At 37.7% G+C, this 27,626-nt stretch overlaps 2 protein-coding genes across 2 annotated transcripts in view; both read left to right on the forward strand.

Annotated features, from left to right (window-relative positions):
• Positions 1 to 2,887, forward strand: part of kctd16b (potassium channel tetramerization domain containing 16b) — a 125,063-nt gene extending 122,176 nt beyond the window's left edge. The window contains exon 2 of the mRNA XM_077197395.1: positions 1,329 to 2,887. Within this exon, the coding sequence (XP_077053510.1) occupies positions 1,329 to 1,789 (461 nt within the window). The 3' untranslated portion in view covers positions 1,790 to 2,887. The remainder of the gene's footprint in view (positions 1 to 1,328) is intronic.
• The window catches only part of LOC143703835 (rho GTPase-activating protein 26-like), a 494,068-nt gene that overhangs the window by 454,173 nt on the left and 12,269 nt on the right, over positions 1 to 27,626 (forward strand). The window lies entirely within an intron of this gene.

Genomic DNA, 27,626 nt, shown 5'->3' on the forward strand with positions numbered 1-27,626 from the left:
TTAGATCCAGTATTTATTTTCATTTTTGGCTCAATCCCCCTACTGACGACAAGTAAAACTCTTCTAATGACTCTTTTACTTTTACATCAGGCACATCCAGCTCTTTTTTACTCATTCATCCATGTTCCTTTTAACGCTCTAACATGTCAATAACTCCTGCCCACTAAAAGCTGCAAGGACACATTTCCACACTTCCATAGAAGTTAAATCAATTAACATTTTATATCCTAGTCCTTGCAAGCAATAATGCTTCTCTAGCTAGATGATAAAACCAACAACCCATTAACTATCAAGACCGACTGGCTAACTCTATTTTTCTCCTTGCCATTGCTCTTTGCATGTTAACTGAAGGCAAATCTGAATTGTGTTCCATTTAAACCTTAATCAACAAGTAGACATCCTCACCTTGTCTTATTCCTTATTAAAGCAAAAAATTCGCTCACCCAGCGCTATATGGAGTCGTACAGCAGCTGCAGCTCATGTTCATGAAAGCTGGCATTGAAAGGCCTGATCTAGTAGATATAGGAAATCAGCAACCTGATAAAGAGGGTGACTGGCACAAAGTATTTTATGTATTTTGAAAATTCAAAAATACTAAACCTGTATGTATTCAAATACAAAATGCATTTGTTTTTTTTAAAATACAAAATATAAAATAGCATTTTGTCTTTTTAATTGAATGTTTCTTAAATAAAGCCCATCACTGTCTGTACTGTGAAGCGGCTTTGAAACAATCTTGTGTAAAACACTATATACAGTACATAAAGTTGACTTGACTTGATTTGACTTGACATAGCCAGACATACACAGTTCAGTAAGTAGATTACAATGCATGTTAAGGTGTTTACACGCTGAGCAAAATCAGAGTGATGGGCAAAAATCTAGTTGTGACGATCGGTTTATGCTCAAGTCGTTTATGACCTTACTCTGATTAAGGAAAACAGGCTAATGCATTGACTCCATGCATTGTCAGCATATTCCCTTGGTTTCACAGACAAGGTAGTCTAGTCTTAGACTAAAATCCAAGTCTGAGCTGTTTTAACTGAAAGCAACTTGCACTGATATATCTTAAAATATGTCAGTGCCATTGTTTTGTCTCAAGTACACTCCAGTAATGTTTTTTTTTTCTAAGGCATATTTTAAAAAGCAACTTAAATGTCTTAAATGAACTAAGGCCTACACCTGGCCTAATCTAAGCCCTGTCTGTGAAACCAGGCCATTAAGCGTAATCAGCTTAAGAATGTGCATGTAAACCCACCCATGGTCTATGTCACCCTGAAAACAAATACATTCAGGCCTTGTTTGAACTCTTCTCTTCTCTTTTCCAGGTGGCCCATCTCGCTGGTCATCTCCACCTTGCGACTGCTGCTGCAAGGGTCACAAAGGTGAAGGCGAAGGTGAGAGTGGAACCTCATTCAACGAGCTCTCCACCTCCAGCTCGGAGAGCCACTCCGAGGCCAGCTCCCCGCAAGGTACCGTCATCCGTGGGCCGGTCAATCGGCAGACACACGTGCAAACATTGGACAGGCCTCCAAAGAAAGGCCCTGTTCAGCATCTCCTGCAGCAGCAGCAGTCCGAACAGCGCCGCAAGAGCGACCTTCTCCGCACGCTCACCGCAAGTTCCCGGGACACCAGCACCTGCAAGAAACGGCCAGCAAAAGAAAAGTTGACTGTGGAAGAAGAGCTGGACAAATGCATCAAGGACTTCCGCAAGATCAAGATTCCTGAGCATTTTCCCGAGCACAAACACATGTGGCAGACCGACCTCCTGCGCAAATACCGTCTTTGAGGGACGGCGGCGGGTTTCAGCCGTTTTCAAACCTTAAGCGCAAGCTACAATAATGTACGTGTTAACTACTACAACTACTATTGCTAGTACACTCCACAATACTACTGCCTCTGACTTTCTTGTCAATGTCGGTCGATAACCCGAGCGACCACTTCATCTGCTTGAATGCTAATTGTTTACTTGTAGACACCTGCATTTTTGTAGACTTCCAGAGAGACGCAAGTGTTTTCGAAAGACACACAGCTACTTGTCTCTTTGGTTTCGTTCTCCCCTGCTGAGCTAAACAAATGTGTGTGTAATTGTGCGTTTGTTACAACTGAATTTTTGACCTTGGTATGTCAGTGGCACAGCGATTGAGTTGAGGTGGCCCAGAGGTTGAAAGATGAATGTGTATCCACCTCATAAATAATGCATGTGATCCCAACTGTGCACTTTCTAAGAATAGCCACTGCCTTGGCGGACATGTGAGCGGGTTTCCATTTCAACACTCTGAGAAGCACAGGAGACCATGGAGCCAAACGTGTTTTCCCTTTTCGGATTCTCTACGTTCCATTTGCGTACCTCAGCTAAGCCACAATCAGTGGCTGTAAAGACCTCTCCACATATGGTCACGACATAAAAGGGATGTGGGTGGAAACTCATTAGCATGACATAAAGGCTTTGAAACTGCTGCCTGAAACATATTGATTTAAACATGATATTCCAAATGGGAGTGGATGATGGCTTACTCTTGAGGTCAAAGGTTAAATACTGAATGTTTGGAAAAAAACATTTGACAGGAAAAGAAATACGATATTAGGGATATATTCTGAAAGCAATCACACACCGAACAACACGGACATAGTTTAGGGTTGTGCAATCTTTTTTGCAGAAGACATTTTTGCTACTGTATTCATTCCATCAATAACGATACTGAGCAAATATGAGAAATGTATGGCTTTGATAATATGTTCCGGAAGGACTGTTAGACATAATGAGACCAATGAGCTGATATAATTCAGCACACAATGAGCTGATGATAATTCAGTGGAAACATATTGGTGTATGTAATGGTTAATAATGAAAACAGTTATTAATAAACATCATGTTTTAGACACATCACTACCAAGCAGCTTAGATATTCTTTATATTTTTCATTTATCTTGAATTCTATTTAAAGTTTAGTTTAACTTAATCATTTTGCAAGGATTTGAAAGGAATTTGGAAACCAATATAAGCATCATAACTTGCTGCTATTGAGCTATATTTATTTTAAACAATACTAGACAGACTTCAGTGTAAGGGGTATAGAGTAATAGCTACAAATTTATATTAATGCCATACATTTATATTCAAATAACTGATACCAATGTTAATTACAACTGATAATTATGGAAAAAGTAATAAATGATCTGCCTCTTGCATAATTTATTTTCCATTCTTTCCCCCCGCTAATTTCCTATATATTATACCTTATCTGCCTGTGGTGAACAGCCTTAACCTAAGTTTACCTAAAATTTAGTTTAATGTTTTATAGTCAAAAATGTGACTTGATGTTAAAAGACAGGTAAATCCTCACAGATATAATGTATAAGATCCGGACCTTGTGATTAGCATTCCATTTTCTGTGCTGAGCATTTATGGTTAACTAGAAAAAAATATCTATTTATTTATTTCATTAAAAAATAAATTAAAACATCACTTTTTTTTCTGGTTTTAGACACTACCCTAAATGTATTACCATATATAGTAATATTGTTGTAACCTCACTGTGTGAAGTGTGACGGACTCCAGACGCTTGTGATGAGATTGATTTAGAATGTTTGGGGGGTAAATGACTGGCATGGCTTGTAAACTTCCTTTTCTCAAACTAGCCTTTTTAAATTAAAATATAAATTAAGATACATTGGGTGCTAATCAAAATGTAGCCTCCAGCCTCTCATTCCCATATCAAGAAGTCCATTTATATTAAATTAAAGGGCAGAGAGAATAGCGTGTTAAATATTATTTATTATCTGGGTACTTAAAGGAAACAGTAAAGTCATTATTTTATTGCATTGCACAGGTTTTCTGCTCTAATCCAAACACTAATGGGACTGTCAAATAATAGCATTGCAAATCACTTGTAAATAACATGATAATACAATGTATTTTATATGAATTGCACTTGTAAACTGTAAGAGATTATTCTTTGACCACTCAAGACAGCTAAAATTATAATAAAAGTGTTTGGAATCCATTGGATTAATGGCAATTAGATGGTAATATTTATATAATAAATAAGCACAATATGAGTAAGCTAATGGGAAAGGAGCTAATTGTGGAAGTTGAAGTTGAGCCGTTACATTTAACATAATGAGCACAACTCATCTAAATTACAAACTCACTGCCATTTTACCAGGAAGAACCTGCCTAAGGCTTTGCTAAAAGACATTTTTATGGTAGCCAGACAGAGAGCCCTTGTGAAAAAGTGTGCTTAATCAATGTGCACTTGTACTTTAAATCTTAAAAGTAAAACACGCACGCACGCACGCACACACACACTTGCTGACAATATAAAAGGCCATAATTGTACCTTTATGACTGTTTCTTATCACATGCACTTAAGTACACTTTTAAGTGCACTTTTTAATAATGGCAAATTTTAACTGTTTGACTTTAAATCATTATGTTTTAATACACTTGTGTCATGCTTTAAAAATCACTTTTAATGTTGACTAACACACGTAAAGTAATTGATTATAATTTTAACTGCAGTGTGTTATTTGATGATATATTTAAAGTTGATTGATATTGTACTAAAATAACACTTGATCATTGCAAATGTGTAATGCCAAATATATTTAAATACTTGACACAGGTTTCAATGGAAATGTCATTAAAGTATAGGATAAGGGGGAAAAAATGTCCAGGGTGCTCAAGGAGTTCAAAAAAAGTGTTTGAAGGTGCTCTTTGGGATCAAGAATTCAATAACATGTAGTAGAAGGAAATCCTGAAGAAAATAGGGAAATACCCTGAGGAAGGCTGTTTGTGCCGCTACGCGTGGGTGGTTTTTTTCCCCCATGTCTTTTAAATTTTCTATCATGAAATAGCCAGTCAAATAAAGGCTTTTTATCAATTCCTAAAAAGAGTGCCTTGAATTTCCTTCTACTACATGTCATTAAAGTATATTTTATTCATTCGGCAGTACACTTATATTTCAATATAGGTATTTTAAAGATAATGGAAGTAATTATGAAATTACATTTAAAGATGTACTTAAGTGGGTCATAAAGGCACTCTTATGTTTAACTAACTATCAGTTAAACACTTATGTATACTAAATATCAGTTAAAACTTATTATTTTTTTTTTTTTTGTAAATTACCTTCATTAAATTAGACAAATTAAACTGCAAACATTACCTTCAGGTCTTTTAAAGTATAAACTTCCGTATTAAGTACGCCTTTTAAAGTATGCAAAAGTGTACTTCTTCACAAGGGAAATCAGTATAGTTTCATTTGATTAGTTGTAAATTTACCGATAATATTAATTGCATTCTGATTATAATGCCGGTTACTTAGTGAAAATCCAGTGACATTTTGTGCTTATGGTTAAAGAGTTACACCATATCTTAGCTAGCCACAACGCAATAAAATAGTATGTGTTAAAAGTTGTCTCTTCCATTTAAAGGGGCATTTACACTAGCAGTGGTTTACTGTAAACACAAATATTGACTATTATTGTGCTGCGAAATGTAGCATTTACACATTCATTTTGGGCCGATTACTAGAAACAAGGCCTCTTTCATACTGCATGCAAAAGCATTGCAAAATCCACACAAATCTAATAGGTTACAGTATTCACACCTGCCCAAAAATACAGTAAAAATGCCATTTAAACCTTTTTATCAACACAATCTTATGTAATATAGATTTTTTTTTAAATCAACATATAATACGGAATAAACTTCTCCCTTTTTTATTTAAAGTGGCACACAAGGTGACACAAACAGTGGTATCTATTCAGTGAATCTGACTGAATCCATACTGTCATTAGTTACAGCTTGGTGTTTGTTTTCCGTATTAGAGGATTTTTTTAATTTAGCAAGATTATGTACCGCTCCCAGCTAAAATATGTTAGATTTTATCCGACTCCTGCCCAAAACTTTCACGTTTTGTCCCGTTCCCGCCCGCAAAACCCCATAGGAAGAGTTCTACGCTGATTTCTATAGGCTATTTTTTCCCAATTTCCACACACACAATGCATCCGATTTCCAGTGACAGACTTCTGCGTGCTGTTATTATTAGATAATTATAGCCCACGAGTTCCCACGCACATATCAGTATCTCTCCTCCCGCATCCGCACTCAGCAATTCAAAACTTGTCGCGCGCCACAGTCCGTCGAGTCGACTCTGTCTACCAATCATCTGATCCCATCTGTCGACCCTGCGGATCCACCTCTATTCTGAATAACTACATGGATAAATATGGTCCCCCTCCTCATGTAAAAGAGATTTCAAGATAGCATAGTCTCGAAAACCATTTAATAATTTATTATTAGAGTAGATGTTCAATGCAGTAACTAAGATATTACCCTGTTTCTTCTGTAGAGCCGCAGAAATGCAGTTGGTGTGAGGCAACATGATCCTGCTGCTGTTTTGCTCTCATGCTTGTGTGTGCAGTGTGAAACCGGCCTCAGAGTTCTACTGTTCATTTGAACTTCCGTGTCCATGACACAGGTTTCTTGATTCAAAGATTCATCTCACATCTCTCAAAGATATAGCTCTCAGCAGTTTCACATCGGCACCTTTTTCAATTGTCTGCAATGTTCTTTTTTACTGTCAAAAATAATGAGAATGGCCAGTATATATACAGTATATATATATATACATAAATATATTCTTAAATTATCTTTTTTTGTCAGACTGATAGGATAGTCTGATTCCCCTTTCTATTTCAAATGAAAATCTCACATATTGCTATCATGATAATCCGCAGCAAGCTGTAGATTGAGATCAGTGTTATTCTAGTGTTTGACATGTTTATTGATTATTCATTAACTCATAGCATTTCAGTTATCATATTCTGTTTCACAACTAACTGTAATTTCAATTTCAACTTAATAAACTTTTCCACTATAAACTGGCTAGAATTGAGCGTTAGGGTACAAATGCCAGCGAAAGTGACAAGAATCCCACAGATATTCAAAATGTTGTGCATCCTTTTGTTTTTTTATATTTTTAATACATGTTATTTAAGATATATCTCAGAATATTCTAATATAGGCCTTAGACATAAATGAAGACCACAATGTGTGATGTATATCTGAAAAATATAAAAAGGAAAAAAAGAACATTCCTTTAAAATCCATTCCAGGATGCAAAATAAAAAAGACACCGTAGTAAGTAGAAACATAAAACACTTGTTTATGATGTCACATGGTCTATTTAGCAGTTTATAAGCAGTTTAAATAAAGATGCTACATTCAAAAATTTCATACACAAAATCCCAGAAGTGTGTAGTTGCTATTGAGAATTGAGATTTTTTTAGTTTTTATATTGTATAAGTTAAAAATATTATAAAGAAAATATGTGTTTAAACTACACTGTAAATATTCAAACATGATAAAAAATCATTTAGCACTGTAACCAACGCAGTCTTCGAAAGCTATTTTACGTTTTGGAAAATTGCTGGCTAATTTTTTGTGCATTTCCATACTATCTGCTTACGCCTTTGTGACGGTTATGTTTAGGGGTGGAGCTTCATGCTCACTTTTTTTTTCTAAAAATCTAACATCAACAAATTCATAAGAAATTTCCACCTCGTAAAATAGTAAAACAAAAAATAAAAAAAATCTTTGAGATCAGGTTGTTTTACCCATAAAAGAATGTATGGTGAATGTAAAAGGTCTTATTTAATGCGTCATAATGGTGTGTTTTAAAGGTAACACTTTACAATAAGGTCCCATTAATTAACATTAGATAATGTATAAAGTAAGATTTACTAACAGTGAGTAATACGTTTGTTATAGTATTTATTAATCTTTGTTAACGTTAGTAAATAAAATACAGTAGTTCATTGTTTGTTCATGTTAGTTCACAGTGCATTAATGTTAAAAGATGCAACTTTTGATTTGAATAATGTAGTAATAAATACTTAAGTATTTTTATTGTTAATTCATGTTAACGAATGCCGGTAACTAATGTTAACTTGTGGAACCTTGTAAACTGTTACTAAATTGACTCTGTATTTTCACAAGCACACAGAGGAATGAAAGAGATGTTTCGAATTTTTAATGTCATAGATGTGTCACAATGAACAATGAAAATCGTGCATCAAAAAATTATGCAGGCTCTTTTGACTTTTAGCTCATTGGTTTTATTTGTTCATGAAAATTCAGCGATAATACATGTAATACTAGCTCATTGTTATTTCAAGTCAAAGTGAAGCCTGAAAGCAGGTTTCTGAGTCTGTAAACAGAAAATATGATGATACCGAGCAAGGTTTTGAAATAGGCTAGCAAGAAAAAGCATTTGGCACGTATTTTGTGAGACATCGGGTCTGTTTCCACTCCTTTCAGATGTTCACACACTCATGATCCGCTCTCCTGCCAGGCACGCCTGTTTAAAGGGTTGCCTGGCGTATCAACAGCTACACCCCCTATTGTTTGTTCCTTTTTATATTTTCTTTTTAACCCACATAGAAATCAATTGCATAAGGATGATAAAACCGTGTGTCTGAGAATAATACCAATAAATGAGTGCATTAAAATGCTAATTTGAAAACTTGCAGAGCACTCCACAAAAAGGATGTTTGGTGTCGTTTTGACTTCAAAAAGGTCCAGATGATTGTGCGCATGCCAGTGTATGAAATAGAAATAAATATTGCAAATGTTTGTCTGTTTGTGATGATGTTAAAACATACCAAAAACACAGGGAAAAAAGGTAAAGCACAAAGTGTGGGTTGTATCTGCTAATGTTTGCCACAAATGTACTGTATATTGTTATGTATAAAAGAGAGCATCATCTGAGATGTCTTTAGATACAAGCATAGAGGATTTAAAAATGTATGAGTACATAAAAATAAAATTCTATAGAAACACTGTTTCGCCTGTGGTGCTGAGATATTGAATTAATGATTTATGAATACTTTCTGAAGTCATAGCAAAGGATTGGAATCAAAACATTTGAAGGACATACAAAAGTATAGAGTAAAGATATTTTTGTTACATAGACACATTCCATTAGTCCAGTATGCTGGACACATTTGTTGTTAATTTTCTTGGCGTATGATAGAAATTGTTGTTATCCAGCCAGCTTATGGAACTCATGGAACATATCGATGGGAAATTCCAACCCGATCACACAGCAATTTGTACGAATTTTACGAAGTGGGTAATTCATACGACCTCACTACATTTTTTTTTAATTTTATTTTTATATTTTTATATTTTACGAGTTGCCCAATTCTTATGAACTCGTAAGAATGACCTAGCCCTGACCCCGCCCCTAAATCTACCCATCACTGAGGTTTAGACAAATCAGACTTATTCGTACGAATTGGTCCTGAGATACCGTTGGAAATTCATGCGAAGATTGATTTTATCTGAAATATCTTTGTACATATGAAGATTATAGAATGATAGTGTTATAAAATATATATTTTTTATTGTTATAAAAACACGAACAATATGAAAAATAAATTACAATTATCTTTAACCTGTTAAAGGATTAAAGGAAATAATTATATATTAAAGCTATGAAGGATACCTGGAGCAAACAGCATCAGCTTCTGATTGGCTGAAGTCACTCTCAGGCATTCCGGAAATACGTTAAAGTGACGCAGCATCTTGTTCGTTTCTCAGGCAACAAAGAACCAAGATGTTCCTTTTCGAGGGAACTCAACGCTGAGTCAGAATGTTGACACTATTGGAAGGTTCATACCCACTACACCATTCTGAAGAAATGCGTGAACGAGTGTGAATCATACAGAGCACTAATTTAGGTAACAAGGATTTGTGGTCCTGGTGTGGACATTATTTCCATGCTATAAAATCTTATGAAGGCCCTGCCGGCCACATCACAAACCTCCTGATGGGAAACCCCTGACAACAATGCCTTCGAGGCAGCCATACTCCTCGTAGTCACAGAGACAGCCTCTATAATCCACTCGCTTATTCTTTGTTTAGAAGCTGAGGAACCCTGTCGGGGTGAGCAAAGGCAGACCTACAACTGATCAGATTGAGCGGTGGACAAAACAATTACTGGGAAAAGCAAATGTACACACACACACACACACACACACACACACACACACACACACACACACACACACACACACACACACTTTAATAGAGTTTTTTGCTACTAGCAAAAGTCTAAATAATTTTGCTATGCTTTATTTCAGTATGCATTATCTTTGTTTCTCATTGTGAGACAGACTAACAACATGTTCAAAAGAAAGGCAAGAGACCCCACACATCTTGTGGTGTTGCTGTTGCCTGTTTTCCTAAGCAGGATTTCTGAGGACAGCATTTAGCTGGAGAAGGCAAAGACATCTGCCACAGATCTCCCTTTAGACTGGGCTGTCTTTCTCTTTATCTCACAGGGAAGGGCTGTGGTACTGTCAGGATTACACAGATAAGGAAGCAGCATTCATCTATTTTTCAGCGTAATGGATGAGCGTGCTTCAGCTGGAGATGGGATCAGGTGATTGGTAGAACACAGCTCATAAACCAAAACGGATATGCAGCCAGAGACGTGTTATATCAAATCGACTGGAATAACTCATTAGCCAATTCTGCTTTGTGATTATTAGCAAGTTAATTTTAGCACACAAACATTTTTAAAGCAACTTATTCAGTTCATCAAAGAATCCTGAAAACATAAATGTTTAAAAGAACAGCATTCATTTGAATAAATATCTAGTTCAGTCATGAAACTAGATGATGAAGGCTGATCTGCAAGCAATCGGACCATTGCCACATGTGATGTCACAAACTGATTGTCTTCTGCTGATTCTGCAGCCAATGAGATTGCTTGCTCAACATTTGGATAGTCTGGTTTAGTGTTTGCTGCAGGGCTCCAGACTAACTTTTTTCACCCCTGTCCTGGAACCGTCCTGAAAAACAATTTGAACCGTCCTAAAGTGAATGTCAACCGTCCCAAAATAAAAATGTTGATCTACTGTAGATTTAGTCGGCTAAAATCTTATTGTATTTCATCGACTAAAACTAGACTAAAACTAAAACAATTCAGATGACTAAAATATAATGGGTTTAGTTCAATTGTAATGCATTAATTTAGAATTTCTCTAAAATTCCGGAGAAAACATCTATTAACCTGTTAATTTGAATGATTTTAAAGTTTGAACGTGCAAGATACAGATTTAACTACTGTGACTTAAAAAAAAATATCTTAAAATTAAATAAAACCACTTTTCCTAAAGTAGACAGTCTTCTTTTCAATGAATGATTTATGCATTCTTTATAACTACTTGCATACATCATACTTTATTATATCAAGCAGAAGACATATTTATTTGTATGAATTAAATATAGTGAATCCTTATTAAAGCTATTAACGAGCAGTGAATGCTTTTCTCTTTCCAATCCAATTGCACTGATGCACATCCGATAGACTCACAACTGTTTAAGACATAACCAACATAGTTTACGTGAATACTCTCCAAAACGGACATTTCGACATAATGTTGTGTGTATTTGTCCATTCAGACACAAAAGAGAGCTCAATTCAGTACTCGCGCGCTGCATAGGTGTCTACGGGCATGGCTGCACGCTTCGGTCGGGTGTGTGCGCACAGAAAACAGTACCAAATAGAGCTCTTTATTTGCGTCGTCACTCTTATTCAGATCTATATGTCTGCTCTACTCATTCTCCCAGACGTTTACATTTTTTAACGTTTCATGAGACATGCAGCGCATGTACAATTGTGCGCATCTACCACACACGCAGGACATCAGTTCTGACTGGATCGCTTCCCAAATCGTCACTATCTAACATTTTTGTCTAGTTTTTATTCGTTAACGAAAATGTCAATGGAATTTTGTCATAGTTTTTGTCATTCAAAACTAGTTTTTATTTAGTTACCGTCTCGTTTTCGTCTGTGAAAAAATGTTGTTGACGAAAATAATGAAAATAAACGAAATTAACACTGCACCAATAACAGGGACTGTCCCCAGAAAACATGAAAGTCTGGTCACCCTAAATTAGACTGACTAAGAAAAAAAGACCACAAATATATTGAAATCTAAATGTATTCTTTAGCTAATACCTATACACACACATAGCCGGGGTAGCGCCTGTTACGTTAGTAAGTTAGCAGCAAGCAGTTAGCAGAAAGCAGTTAGCAGACTGTTTCAAACCAATGACTGATAAAAATTAAATAATCAATTTAAATTGTACTCGCATCAAACTCGGGAATTGTAGGCCTACTCGGGTTTGATGGAGGAGATGCAGGCCCGTCTTGGTGCTCGATCTGTTTTACCTTACCGTTGTTTAACCAGCGCAACATATTTGCGATGTCATAAAGCCATTTGATAGATGTACCGCGGAACAAATCTCCGGGTGAGTAGCCGGCCAGTGATAGTAACTATAGTAACAGCATGAAGACGCGCTCCTTTGTAGTCAGCACTTCGTCAGTTTATTTTGGCATTGTCTAAGTAAGTTAGCCTAATAGGCTAGTAATAAATGAACACGCATACAAAAATGTCTTTCGTCCTGTAGGCGTCCTGGAGAATATTTCTGTTCGTCCTAAACACATTTTCTATCGTCCCCAGGACGATAGGACGCCGTTAGTCTCGAGCCCTGGTTTGCTGTAGGATAGTCCTGCAGCGTATTATCAGAGTTCCTCTGAACCCCTCCACCTCCCCCAGCTCCACTTGCCTAGATCTGCTATGGGATTTATGTATGTCTATTTATGCAACAGTAGCATATCTCACACGCTCACAGCAGTGTGTCTCTGTATTTATAAGCAGGGGCAAGTTATACTTGATCTACAACAGCAGCAGCATAACAGATCTAGCCCATATTTAATATGCCAAAAGTATCCAGAGAGATGTCATAATTGAAATGTCTGTGTCCCTTTTTTTTATCTTACCCCAAAGTTTTGAATGGTAGTGTATCACAGTTTCTACACAAAATATTTACAACATTGATAATATTAAGAAAAGTTAATTAAGCACCAAATCAGCATATTAGAATGAACACTTACATTTTTGTAAAAATATTCAAATAGAAAACAGTTAATAATATTTCACATTATTACTGTAAAAAATAAATGTTGACTGGATGAACATAAGACACTTATTAAAAACACAAAAATAATAAAAATGTTAATTACTCCAAACTTTTAACTGGTAATGTATACTTAAAAAAAAAAAGTCTTTAATCCAGAGTATCCAATTAAGAGATAGCAAAAATCTTACAGTGATAATGACTGATAAGGCTTGGTTTTGTTCCATTTCTGCCATCTTTGATCATGTGTATGCATGAAGCTCCTCAGCCCCATTACTGGCAGACAGCCTGGCCGGTTTACGCCCCTCAGAGACAGTTAGCCCCTTGCATATCAGCTCTGATTAAAGAATCAGATGGTGCCATTACATTTTCCATTCTCTCTCTCTCTCTCTCTCTCTCTCTCTCTCTCTCTCTCTCTCTCTCTCTCTCTCTCTCTCTCTCTCTCTCTCTCTCTCTCTCTCTCTCTCTCTCTCATCAGTACCTCAGAACGGGAACAGGAAATGTGAAGTGTTATGGTGCAGTCAGAAATATAAATTCTGCCATTAAAATCTTCGATGTGAGCCATTTTGTTTCTGTTCCATTTTCCAGCCGTCCTATTACGGCAGCACATCTGTGATGAGATATTTTGTCAAACACACTGAACTATTTTTGGAAATATACATTTTTGAGATTTAACATTATGGTGGGTGATCTGCGTAAATCACATCTGTACACTGACTCCAATGGTGCGCTGAACAGATTTAATGTAATATTTAGGTTTGCGCCATAAACATTACACAGTATGGGTTGAAAATGAGCTGTCATTTGCAAGATGCTTTTAAGATGAGTTCTACAAGCAAATTCCCAGTTTACACCTTATCTGAACAAGTAGCAACAAGCAATAAAATCTCTTCCACGTTAATCCGAGTTTTTGCTCTAACCAAGGATGTGTTTTAAGTACAATGACGTAACACACTGCTTGACCACAGAATTACAATGCATACTTGGAAAAATTAACTTACTAGTCACAACTGTTTCCCAAAACCATAGTAATATCATGAACCTCCCTTGTTTGAACCACGTTTGTTCAACAATATAGTGCAACAGTCGGGTTCCGGAAGTAAAAACTACAAGTAAAAAACACATAAGTAACGTAAGAACAATATGTGAACAGTAAACTTACATCAAAAGTAACCCAGCAAGCAATTTTGCGTTTAAAAGACGTCTAATAGCCGTCCAAACACAGCCCTGACGTCTAGGCTAAAACCAGGCAAAATTTGGGCTGTCAGTGAAAATTTAATAGACGTCTAACAATAGCCCAAAAATAGCACAGGCAACACATATAACATGTCAAATAAATGAAACCAAACACCTTGTAATCCCTGTTGCTTTGCTTACATGATCGCATATCATACTGGACGTCTCACAAGTTATTTAGGCATAGACGACATACCAGTTTAGTATACCAAAAGTACAATTACAGGGTATTTATATTAAGTACATTTAATATGTAAATTAATTATTTGTATACTTAGCATAAAATAAATGCATTTCAAGTACATTTTAGTATATATTTTTTTTCACAAGGGAAAGCCATGTGAAATCTTAAAAGTGTTATAATGGGGAAATCATGTATACAGCTATGTTGCATTATTGTGTGTCATGTAAGAGTATTTCTAGTTTTCCTCTTTGTAATTCCAAATGGGTGTTTTGAGTGCTAAGTAAGAGTTGGTATGATGGTTGTAATTGAAATTAAATATGTTATGTTAGCTGTTTTAAAAATAGTTATTTATTTACTGGATGTTTAAATAGTGTCTGAATAAGCCATAGACATGGAAACTGAGAGAGAAGATGTGAACCCACATGCCTGATGATACTTTTGTTGATCACATTCAATAAAAGATCATTTTACAAACTGTCATATGCACAGGTGAGACTTTATTCGAGATCATTTGCACCTGCAAGTCTTGTGTACTTCATGAAACATTAAATAAATAAATAAATAAATAAATATATGCATAATGCAACTGGCCTCTCACTAAGCTTAGTCTTCCTTGGTTACTGTTGCCAGGTCGGAAAAGACCCCCATTTTAGCAGGCTAAGTTCTGGAAGCATTTTTCCAGTTCATTTTCTCTACAGAATTTAAAAAATAAAATTCTACAATAAAGATTCATGGCTTATATAAGGCATTAAAACAAAATAAATGGTTCTGAGATGAAAAACAACATTACAACATTTAATTTCAAGCAGAAATGTTAATTACAAGATTGTGAACATTATTTATAGGAGAACTGGGCTATGAGATTCAGCAACATGTAAACTATAAAGGTATAAAAGTATTAAATATACCGTTTTTAAGTTTACTGATAAATATTCAAAAACATAAAATATAGCTTGGGTGGTTAAAACGAGACAGTTATGTCTTTGGCTACGTTTATAACTGTCAGTTTTTGGGATTGACATCGCATTCATTTAAAGGAGTGAGTCTTGAATTGTCCTGTTAAAACAACATTCTCCAACAGCAACAGCCAAGCCCACATTCTTTTACCAGTAACCATTACGACAGAGACCAAAGTAATAACAAGATGGCTACGTCCATAAAACTGAAAAGTTTTATCACTTTTGACACGACAAGAGTCTAACCGAGCCACGAGTTCATCCGTAAAATCTTTATTAAGTGACAACAGCTTCAATGTAAACACGCGCTATAAGCTAGACGGATGTTTTTTTGCAGCGTCTCATGCATTTGAGCTGCATGTAGAACACAAAACTGATGGGAGCAGCTCCGGTGAAGAACAGTGACAAAATGCATGGGTACAGTGGCGGATTTAGCAAATTGAGGGGCCCAAAGCAAAGGTAGGTATGGGTCCCCCCCATCCCTTCTTTAAAAGAGAACGAAAAAAATGTATCGACTGAAAGCTAATCTACGGGGAAGTAAAGGTTGGAGAGGAGAGGGGAGAGGGTTTGCATTTCTTTACTCCAAAATGAAGATGGAAAGGAGAGAACACACAAAGTGTAGCACTACACAAACTAATAGTCATGATGGAACACAAAAGAGAATACGGTTTCAGATAACACCTGTCTTTGCCAAAATGCCAGGAAATCCAGCAGTTTATTTTTTTTTAAGATCAAATTAATATCAATATAACCAGCAAGACAGGTAGTTATGGTAAACCCCCACAAACAGTCATATAGTCTACTTAGCAAAACATCACAAACAGCAACACATAGCAAATATTGCCAAGATGAATAATTGACTTTGTGTGAGTGAGGGAGGTCAAGTCAATCTCATTGCACTTGAGATTGACATTTCAAACATTCTACAAACAAACATTTTTATAGGTTTATATCAGTTTATATATTTTATAATGTAATAATTTCACATCTAATCTACAAATGAATGTAGAGACAACATAATGACAGTATATTTTAAATACTTGTTTAATGGCATCTTTTTATGAATGAAGGTCAGTAGACCGATGACTGATAATAATACAGCTATTGATGTCTGGATAAAAATTATTTCCCCCCCCCCCTGTGTAGGGACAGATTACCTTGAACTGGACATTTTAAATACTACGTATTTCTTAAGAATATTAATAACATTTACTATGCTTTTGAAGTGTTCACGATGATAAGAGGCTTTTTCATTTTTTTTCTTTTCTTTTCTATTTTTTTTTTTTTTGGTTGGTTGGTTGGTTGGGGGCCCCCCTACTACGACCGCTCTTAGGGGGCCCCAAGCAGCCGCCTACCTATGCCTCTATGTTAAGACCGCCACTGCATGGGTGCGAGTTTAGTTATTGAATGCGGTTGTCACTCCTGAAGAACTAAACTGTGTGTGAACGTAACCGTATTACAGACTTAAATACAGGACTGACAAAAATATTCTGTGTGTGAACGTGGCCTTTTTATTTATCTGCCAGTGGGGTAAGAAAAATAATTGAATTCAAACAGAAACCGGATTATTTGTCTTACCCCATTGGCAAATAACTTGCGGCTTCTACACTGAACAAGGTGGGGCCGTGTCATTAATTTAAAGGGGTCATGACATAAGAAATCCGATTTTCCTTGATCTTTTGACATATAAGAGATCTTTGTACCATAGCTTTAAATGTCCTCGTTATAAACAAGCATTTTTTTTACCTTTAAATTACTAGATTTGATTAATAAATAATAAATAAATAGTAATTTAAAGGTGCAGTGTATGACTTTTAGCGACATCTAGCGGTTCGGTTGCGAGTTTACACTAAGGGCTCAGCCCACCGCTCACCCCTCCCTTTCGAAGAAGCTACGGTGGCTAAAACGGGACAAACATCGACGTCTGAGACGGCATATAGCCAGAGTAAACCAAGTTTCTGTACCACAGTCCATTATAAACCACATCATGGATAAAGATTACAAAGCCATAGTCAGGTGAGGATCAAGGGTCTTAATATATAATATAATAATAGTAATTAGTTGATTGTCTCACGAACGTAACCAGCACATTTCTCCCCACATAGCAAACCCATAATACAGCGAGGGAGAAGAACCACATGAAACTATGCAACTATATATTTTTTCTAACAGGGTAGTCAAAGTTTAGCTGGCTAATATGAGCTGTTACTGTGGCTGAGCTGGTTAAAGCGTTAAGCCTTGTTTATAGTGCCCAAAGCGAGTGCCCTCGCTTATGAGCCCAAAGGTGCGTGCGGCAAAAATAACGTGATTGAAACAGCGCGTTCGCCTCCGCATCCCCTAGACACACAATACTAATCAGCTGTCTCACGAACGTAACCAGCACATTTATCCACACATAGCAAAGCCATAACACAGCGAGGGAGAAGAATTAAGTTACATGAAACAATCCAACTACATATTTTACACCACTGACAAGGGAAAAGTCACTACTCACGGTGTTTATGGCATGCTTCTAGCTGTCTGCTGCTTCTCTTTCAAGGTAGTGTCGACCTTCATAGAAGGGGATTCCCGCGCCCATGTAGATATAAATGCCTCATTCTAAGGTAATAAAAACATTACGGTTTATTAAGTTAGTTCTTTATACACCACTGAACACATAGTTATGGATGTCATATTGCATTTCTGTTAATAGATACTCAAAATATTTACACATTGCATCTTTAAGCACATTCCTCACATTCTTCATTTTAAAATATCTTACATTGGGTGTCTTTGCAGAGCTCTTGGAAAAAAAAAAAAATATATATATATATATATATAACATGATTTTCCTTGACTCTTGCCATAGATGGCCTTATAGCTCTATTTGGAGCAAATTAGCTGTTCCGCTGGGTCCTGGAGTCAGTTTTTCTTCAGTGAGCATTCAAATACACATGTAGACATTATAACATCATTTTTTTGGTAAAGTTTTAGCATTTTTAGTTTGAATTTTGAGCATTCTTAGGTTTTTCTATGGAACTGAAGAATTCCTTGTGTAACCTGGGGAAAAATTAGTAATACAATAAATCAGACCTGAGTCAGTTGTTTGTTAAATTTGTTTAATGTCATATTGTACATTTTTCCAGTTCTGTAAAAATAAATTTACATTGTTATTGTTACTTGACATGTAAGATGTTAACTTTATTATATAAAGTTAAAGTTACATAGGCTCACTGGTTGTGTTGTGCGAGTATGGAATGGCGGAAGGACAAGGAAGAGAACAGTTTACAGAGAGTACGATAAATAGAGACCGTAATATGTGAATAACATATTTGTCTTGTAACAGCTGGTATATTAGGGTGATTAATCTTGACAAACTATCAGGTGATATCACAACACTGAACAGTGCTTTAAAGAAGAGCTCAATTCAGTTTGTTTACGGACAGTTTGTAGTTTGACGTGAGCTGCTGACGGCTAGTGCGTGGGCGGCGCGGGACGAGAGACTGCCTGTCTTGCAACGGGAACTGTGGTATTTTTAGTATTGGACTATTTGATTTTTGCTGGTTATTAGTTTGAAGAATTACACTGTCAATCATATTTTGGTTGTTTGCCAATTCATATTCTTGTGTAATTATTTTATTTTATATTCAGTGAAAGGCTTGGCCATTTGTTTCAATTGTTGTTGCTATTGTTATTTCATTTCCATTTTAATTTTATAACAGTGGGTTTATTTGAGAACAACAGCAACCTGATTAATAATTTGCCCTTATTAAAATAATCATAGAATTTGAGTAGATATTAGATCTAAGAAAACTCAGGTTAGCCTCCCCATAAACAACTGTTGGGGGCGCTACAGAAAATCGAGGCATCACTGGGATAAGGGCTTCTGTTTAGCTGTTTCAAGTGTTGTGCGTGGCAATAGCAACAGTAATATGGCTGACAGCTCAGAGTTAAGCTAAAAGGATGGTGTTGTGGTGAAGGTCTAGATGAAGATCACTCGCTTATGCTTATTGGGCATTAAAGTTGGGAATCTCAAGGATAATGCCGTCCCAGCCAATCATGTACCTGCTGATGTGAATGACGAATAGGATGTCGGGTGTGTAGTTTGGAAAGGATCTGATTCACTGATTATAGATCCTAAGATGGAAGTAGAAGTTGTCTGCGAACTTGAGCTAAACCAAAAGGTTGATAAAGAAATACTGATGGTGGATTCTTCCATTGAGTCTCCTTTACCTGGTGGGGAATTTCTTCAGCCTATGGTCGTGCCAGAGCACGTGGTGGACTGTGACAGTTTCCGGGTTCCAATTAAGAATGAGTCCACTACACAAGCGTCCATTCGGACGGGAACAGTAATTGGACGTGTATCTGGCAGACTGATCAGATGTACTTTATCCCCTTTGGACGAAGCTGTATTTGATCTGAATTTGATTGATTTTGCAGATTCCCCGTTACCTGAAGAGTGGAAAATTAGGCTTAGGCAGAAGTTAGCCAACCGAGCTCATGTGTTTTCCAAGCATGAGTGGGTCGTTGGGTTAGCTGAGGGTGTTGAACATCATATCCGTCTGTCTGATCCTCGTCCTTTTAGAGAACAAGCTCGTAGACTTGCTCCCACCGATATCGAGGACGTCAGAAAGCACCTTCAAGGAATGCTAGAAGCAGGGATCATTAAGGAGTCGAGAAGTCCCTATGCATCTCTGTGGCGAGCAGGGCGAGGCTCTTGAGAGAGCGGCATGAGGCCGGTGGCGTGATTACTGATGAGTGCCACCTGCGCGACACACCGGTCTCGTATCTCTCACGGAGGAGCGGACGCATAAAAGGAGCGACGAAAGTGGAGATCGAGAGAGGTCAGGCCTGGATTTTATTTAATGTTTTGTTTTATTGTGTGTGTGGTGGGGGGGGGGGGGGGGGGGTTGTTGTTGTTTTTACTTTGATTTTGTATTCGTTTTATTTTGTTATTAAATGTTCGACGGTTCCAGCCTCCTTCTTCCCATAACATCTGAACTACGTTACACTCTCCTATATTGATAGTGAAAACGAAAAATGGATCTATTAGGATGTGCATACACTATAGGCTATTGAATAGTCATACGTTGCCCGATTAGTACACTACTACTTGTATAGGGGATGCCTTAAATGCCCTGTCTGGTAGTAGGTGGTTTTCGGTGCTTGACCTCAGGAGCGGCTATTTTCAAATAGCCATGGCAGAGGAAGACAAAGAGAAGACTGCCTTCATCTGTCCTGTTGGATTCTTCCAATTTGAAAGGATGCTGCAGGGGGTAACTGGAGCTCCGGCAACTTTTCAACTGGTAATGGAGAGAGCCGTCGGTGATATGAATTTGTTGCAGGTACTCGTTTATCTAAATGACTTAATTGTCTTTGGCCGATCTCTCGAGGAGCGTGAAGAGTGATTGCTCTCAGTGCTTGATTACCTTAGAGAGGTGGGGTTAAAGCTCTCGCCAGATAAGTGTCAGATATGTCAGACACAGGTAAAGTACTTGGGACATATTGTGTCGGCCGACAGTGTTTTTCTTGATCCATCCAAGATTGAGGCAGTTGCAAAATGGCCCATGCCTACCAATTTGACAGCATTGCAGTCCTTCTTAGGCTATTGTGGCTATTATTGCAGATTTATCACTAACTAGTCTGCGATAGTGAGGCCTTTGACCGACCTCACTAAAGCAGGGTTTCTCAACCTTTTGCCTACTGCGACCCACTTTTTTTTCGTATGCCAGTCATACGACCCACTAAGGCTGGAAATAATTCAATAACTGAAATGCCTCTTAGATATATAGGCTACTACTCCGTAGGCCTATGTTTTTTATAATTAATTTCACAAAAACACAGAAACATTTTCAATAGATAGACTGAGGCAAACTGATTTTTTTTTTACTGACGTTAATGTGACACTTGAGACTGTCGCTCTGAAATAATCATATCCAGACACGGTGGAATTTGTGAAATTGCGACTCGTAGACTCGTTGCAGTCACTGTTGAAAATCCTGACTCGCAAAGATAGGTAGTGCTAAATGGCAGGAGAAACTTCGTTTCACGTTCTACGAGTTCAGGATATTTGTGTCTGGTTTGAATCCAGAATGAGCTCAGGTCTGTTTTGTGAAAAGCAAGCTGCAGGCTGCCGTCAGATGCAAGTTCCACTAACTGTGTTTGCAAATTAATGGGGAGTACAACATCCACATCACTTGGATCTACTGAAAAAGGATCGCGAATCCACGCATTCCCAACTCTTCGTCATTGGGGAAATAATCAGAGAATTTCTGTGTTAATCTGGTCAGGTGTTCCCGGACAATTCTGTGTATGTCGGTGCTGATGTGAGGGAATTCCTGCAGAACATCAGTGAGGTTAGGAAACATGTCAAAAATGTTCTCCTGCACTCTCTTCTCCCATAATACCAACTTCCGTTTGAATGCTTCAATTTTGTCAGCCATCAAGAACACACTGTTGTTTCTCCCCTGAAAGGATAGGTTTAGCTGGTCAAAGATATCGGACTTGTATGCCAGTTTCCCGAGAAATTCAGGCTCCGTATAATGCTTTGCCTGGGGAGACCGTTTCTCCTCCAGAAATGTGTGCACCTGCTTGCGCATTTTTCGAAAAGACGATTAAGGCTTTTCCTCGCGAGAGCCACCTAATTTCACTATGATATAACAACTGGCGGTGGTCTGATTCCAGCTGGTCGCACAAAATTGAAAACAAGCGGGAATTGAGAGCACTGTTCTTCACTAAATTAATTGTTTTGACAGCAATGTCCATTACCTCATTTTAGGGCACTGACATTTATTTGGCTGTAAGGCTTTCACGGTGTAAAAAGCAGTGAACCCACGTCGCCTCAGGTGCTCTGTCCAAAATTTTTCTCACAACACCACTATGTTTGCCAGTCATTGCGGCCGCGCCATCCGTGCGAATACCTACGCAATTATTCCAAACCAGGCCATTCTTTGTGAAATAGCCATCAAGGCAATTGAAACACTCATCTGCTGTCGTCATCAGTAGATCCTCATGTGTTGCACCTTCGCAGTTGTAGCGTACAAATGCAAGCAATAATGCCATCTTTGAAATATCTGTTGATTCGTCGATTTGAATGGCAAACAAGGGGCTTGCTCTCACTCGATCCAAAAGTTGTGTTTCAATATCATCACTCATGTCTATAATCCGTCTGGAGACAGTGTTGTTGGAGAGTGGGATTTCTTTTATTTTGCTAGCAGCACTTTCCCCTAGTACCTCGCGGCACATGTCAACTGCACATGGGATAACTAGCTCTTCACTAATATTAAACGATTTCTTAGCATGGGCGATATGGCCAGCTGCCAGATAACTTGCCTTCAGGGTGCTTTTTGAAGCTATTGGGAGCGACACAATACTGCTTTGCTGTCTTTTAAGTAGGTCTCGCTTTCATACAAAGTAATCCACAGGTTTACCCACACATGTTGGATGTTTAGTCTGTAGGTGAGGTTCAAGTTTGGATGGCTTCATGGACTCATTTGCCAAGACCTCACCACACTCGACACACTGTGGTTTTTCATCCGAAGAAGTAAATCCATATTTAATATAGTCCGGGTTGTACTTGCGTTGTTTACATTTTGCTGCCTTTGATGTTGAAGGAGTTTCCGAATCTTCTGCTTTTTTTCTTTTAAAAAACGGATGCATTTTGTCAAGCTAACAGGCCGTGGCTGCGTATAATTTAATAATAAGGTTTGGCATAGCAGGTAGGGCTAGTGTGTGTAACATTATGTAAATAGAGTAGGACCTTGTCCAATAAGAGCCTTTCGCGGCAATAATAAATTATTTTGATAGGATAGTTGAAATATAGCGTTAGAAGCCACGGCAATAATGAAGTACGACATTCGAAAATCAGATTCGTTGGAGGACTGGCTATGTTTACATGCACAACTTTTGTTTCAATCTGTGCGCGTTTATATGATTAGGTGTTAATGCTTTTTAGTCCGATTGAGCAGCCAATGCGTTTACTAACGTATTATTTTGTTGCACTTGCACGCATTGCAATGAGCCTATTGTGAAGCCCACTGATTGGCTGTGCTAGTGAACACTGAAGTCTTGCGACCCCCTACAGAATTATCAACGACCCACTTGTGGGTCGCGACCCACCGGTTGAGGAACCCTGCACTAAAGGATATGCACCGACGCACAAGAGTGGCAAATTTGCCAAGACTGAGCATAAATTGTATCTCGAAGATTATGAACCATTTTGGGAAGAGATGGGATCAGTCTTGTTCAGACGCTTTTGGACAAATTATTTATCGTCTTATGCATACCCCAGTTCTTGCATTTGCCACAAAAGCATTTACATGTTGACGCAAGTCAAAATTGACTTTTGTCAAGGTGCAGTCTTGTATCAGGAGTATTCTGAAGGCATGAGACTGGTTGCGTTTGCCTGCAGAATACTCAAGCCATCAGAGAAAAATTACCCAATACATCAATTTGAGTTTTTGTCTCTGAAATGGGCGGTTGTTGCTAAGTTTCATGAGTACCTTAATGGGGCAAATTTTACCGTTCATACGGACAACAACCCACCTATGTCTTATCGACAGCCACACTCAGTGCTGTTGGTCACAGATGGCTAGCTGCGTTGTCTGCTTACGATTTTGATATACAATACTGTCCTGGCAAATTCTACGTGGATGCAGACCTTCTCTCTAGATGTATGCCCGAAGAAGAAGAAGAATCTGAATGGGTTACCATACCTGAGTCAAGTGTGAAATCTGCTTGTCGGAGAGTTGATGTAGTTTAAGGGTTTAGTTCCCCTCGGTATGTAGATTTATTAGGAGCATCTCCAGATTGCATCCCCGATCTCTATGCATTCCCAACTTGTCTGGAGTTGACGCCCCTAGAATGATTGACGGAACACGACATTAAAAATGCACAAGCTGATGATGGAATAGTAGGACCAACTATTCAGGCAGTGAAACAAGGGAAATGGCCTGGAGATCTTGAATGTAATGGAAAGTTGTCTATCATGAAGCATGAGATGAGTAAGCTGACATTGAAAGATGGTATACTCTACCGTGTGAGACAGAGATCGTCTGGTGTTATGACTGGGAGTTGGTTCTTTAGAGTGAATTTCATAGCGTGGTGCTTAGAGCAGTGCGCAATGATTTTGGACACTTTGGAGTAGACCGAATTCTGGACATGATCAGAAACCGATTCTGTTGGCCTAAAATGTCATTAGAAGTCGAAGAATATATAAAGCACTGTGGGAAGTGCGTCATCCATAAGTCTCTGCCGAAGAAAGCTGCTCAATTACACCAGATCATTAGCAATGGCCCCATGGATCTGGTGTGATTATTTCACAAGATATGCTCAGGCTTTCCCTACCTTATCTGTTTTTTCAGAACTAAGTAGTAGGAAATTACTAGTCATCCAGTTTTTTTATATCAGCTATGCATTCTGTTAATTTTGTGAATTGGTAGGTTTCGTCAGGGCGTGAAGAAATATAGAGCTGAGTATCATCAGCATAACAGTGAAAACGAATGCCATGCTTATATAGTACTAATAGAGAGATACAACCACTATCGGATGATAAGATCAAATCATTTGTGACTCTGATTAGAGCTGTCTCAGTACTATGGTACAGTCTAAATCCTGACTGAAAATCCTTGCAGATGCCATTTCTTTCTAAACAGGAACATATACGATGGAATATTTCATTTCCATTTACATTTTTATAATTATGGGTTTATTTGAGAACAACAACAACCTGATTCATCATTTATCCTTATTGAAATAATAATAGAATTTGAGTGGATATTAGATCTAAAATAACTCAGGTTAGAAAGAGAGTCAAATTGACCCGCGAGGGAAGGATGTGTTACATTTTTAAATTTCAACCACGAAACTTAAAAAAAAAAGAAAAAAAAAAAAGTTGTGTGTATTCATGGTTCAAGTGTGACAAAAGTCCTAGGGTCTTCTGATGAACACTCAATACAAATAAAATAAAAGTTTCCAGAGGGAAGGATGAGGTTAATTCCCAAAGCTGCTTGTTTGGATATTGGGGGACTTGTGTCGTCACATGGGCAAATACATTTACATATGACTGCCTCGAGACCAAGACATTGACAAAATTTTTATATCATCGCACCATAGGTCGCGCCCACTGTGTACAGCTGATACTTGCCGACACTGGATGTGAGCGTCATGTCACATCAAAAGCAAATAGAACCCATTATAATTACGGATGCTGGATGCAGTATACAGATGTGCGTTCAGTTTCTGACATACTGCACGCACTTGAGTCTGTCGACATCAGAACAAATGGAAGCATAAAGCAACTAATACATCCTGTTTAAACAGCTCATTTGCTCATTTATGTAGAGACTTCAGAAGGAAACCAGCATCGGGAAAAAGTGGATGGTTTATTTTTAATGGTGAAATGGATTGTGTCGGATGATTATATGTTTGCTTAGTGAATAGAGTGGTGCAGGGATGACTTAAAAATCCCGATAACTTATTCGCTGCTGGTTCCCTAAAGATTTTCCTATGGGTTTTATAATGGGTTTTTTTCAATTCATGAGTAAAACAAAGCCTGTGGTAAACATTACTTGACGATACTTTGAAGTTTTGCTCTACAACATAATCCCATACTGAAAATGTGAAATTATTTAAGCAGTTTATTTTTAGAAATGTATGTTTCTTATAAGCAACAAGATAAGACAGTTTGGGTTTCAGTTTACATTGTAGATCAAAAAGTCAAAGCATTGTCAAGTTTTTTTTTTTAAGTTGCACCGAAGTATATGTTTCTTCAGTGTACAGAAGGACATATAATCACTTAAAGCTACAATATGTAAGAATTTTGCATTACAATATCCCATAATCTCAAGGCCAGTGTTATATATTTTGTTAAGTTGATTACTTACAATATCCCAAATGTTTCCAACTATTTTTAAATCATGAGAAAATTGTGATTTTAACCAAGGAAACGGGTGTTACAGCAGGGGGGAGCTGGGAGTCGCCAGTCAATTGCGTCATATCCGAGTTACCCTCGGTTTCCGCTCGTACTGCGTGGAGTCCTTGACAAATACGGAAGTTGTAGTTGTAGCGTCTATCAAGCTACAAACGTTAGCTTGTTTCGTGCAGTCGTTACGGAACACAGTTATTCTTTACCGATTGCAGCTGGTTCTGTCGACAAAGCATGCTTAATTTTATATTTTCCGAATGTAGCATTCGTTAATAGTTATGTTTATGTAAGGGAAGTATTATTGCTTTAGATTTGTGTTTAGTTTATTGACATTGTTTATCACGTCTGATGTTTATGGCCATGTAAATAAATATAGCATGTGTTATACATAAAGATTAATCAGTATTTTGGCAAATGATGTGGGTAACGTTATGTTCGAATGTACTTTTACAACAATTGTTTAGAACACGTAAAACTGCACAGCATTATCACAATAATGAATTCGACATACAGTAACATCTATGATAACCAATTTAGTATTAAACCTTACTTTTCTTGCGGTTAATTCATTTTAATGAAATAAAAGTGTGATGAGGTTCAAGAGTCATGAAGGAAGAAGACGGGTCTGCGTGACTGGGACTCGTACTTTATTAAAATAAAACAAAACAAACAAAAGTCGCACACAACGCGCATTCACCGTGGCAACCGCGACGGCACAAAACAGTTCAAAAATGAGAGCTCGGATCCACCGGTTTTGTTTCTCTGTGTCAAATTTTCTCTCCAGTCTCTCTCTCTCGTTCCAGCGCGCGGCTTATAAGCGGTCTCTCCACGCCGATCACTGCAATAAGACACAGGTGTTCGTCATTTGCACTTGACCTACTTCCCGCTCGTCTCTTCTCTCTCCCATTACAGACCACGCTGAACCACGCCACCCTCGCCACAAAAAGCATTTCATTATATAAAAAAAAAAACCTCATCCATGAATATGATTTTCCGATTCCCGTCTGACTGATTTACATCCACGGTGGAGTTTAAAACGACAGTTCCCATCATTCCACGCTCCTTCACATTCATTAAGCTAGGCCGTTGTTGTTGTTTGGAATGTAGCGCCCTCTAGCGGCAAACAACTCTTGCATATTGTACCTTTAACAAACTTAGACCCTGTGGTAGGTCTATAGCAAGAACATGGATCTCTGGACTACTGGGTATAGTTTGAAATTGGAAAATGATTGCCTCTTCTCAGATGGTAAGGTCAGAATTTGCTGTACAAAGCCAAAATCCATTGATCCTTTCTCCCTTCTGTCAACACCACAGGCTGGTACTGGTGTGTAATGGCGTGGAGAA

The sequence above is a fragment of the Siphateles boraxobius genome, unplaced genomic scaffold (assembly GCF_051911475.1).
Source record: "Siphateles boraxobius isolate OS27281-9 unplaced genomic scaffold, OSU_SipBor_1 11, whole genome shotgun sequence".
NCBI classification, from domain to species: domain Eukaryota; kingdom Metazoa; phylum Chordata; class Actinopteri; order Cypriniformes; family Leuciscidae; genus Siphateles; species Siphateles boraxobius.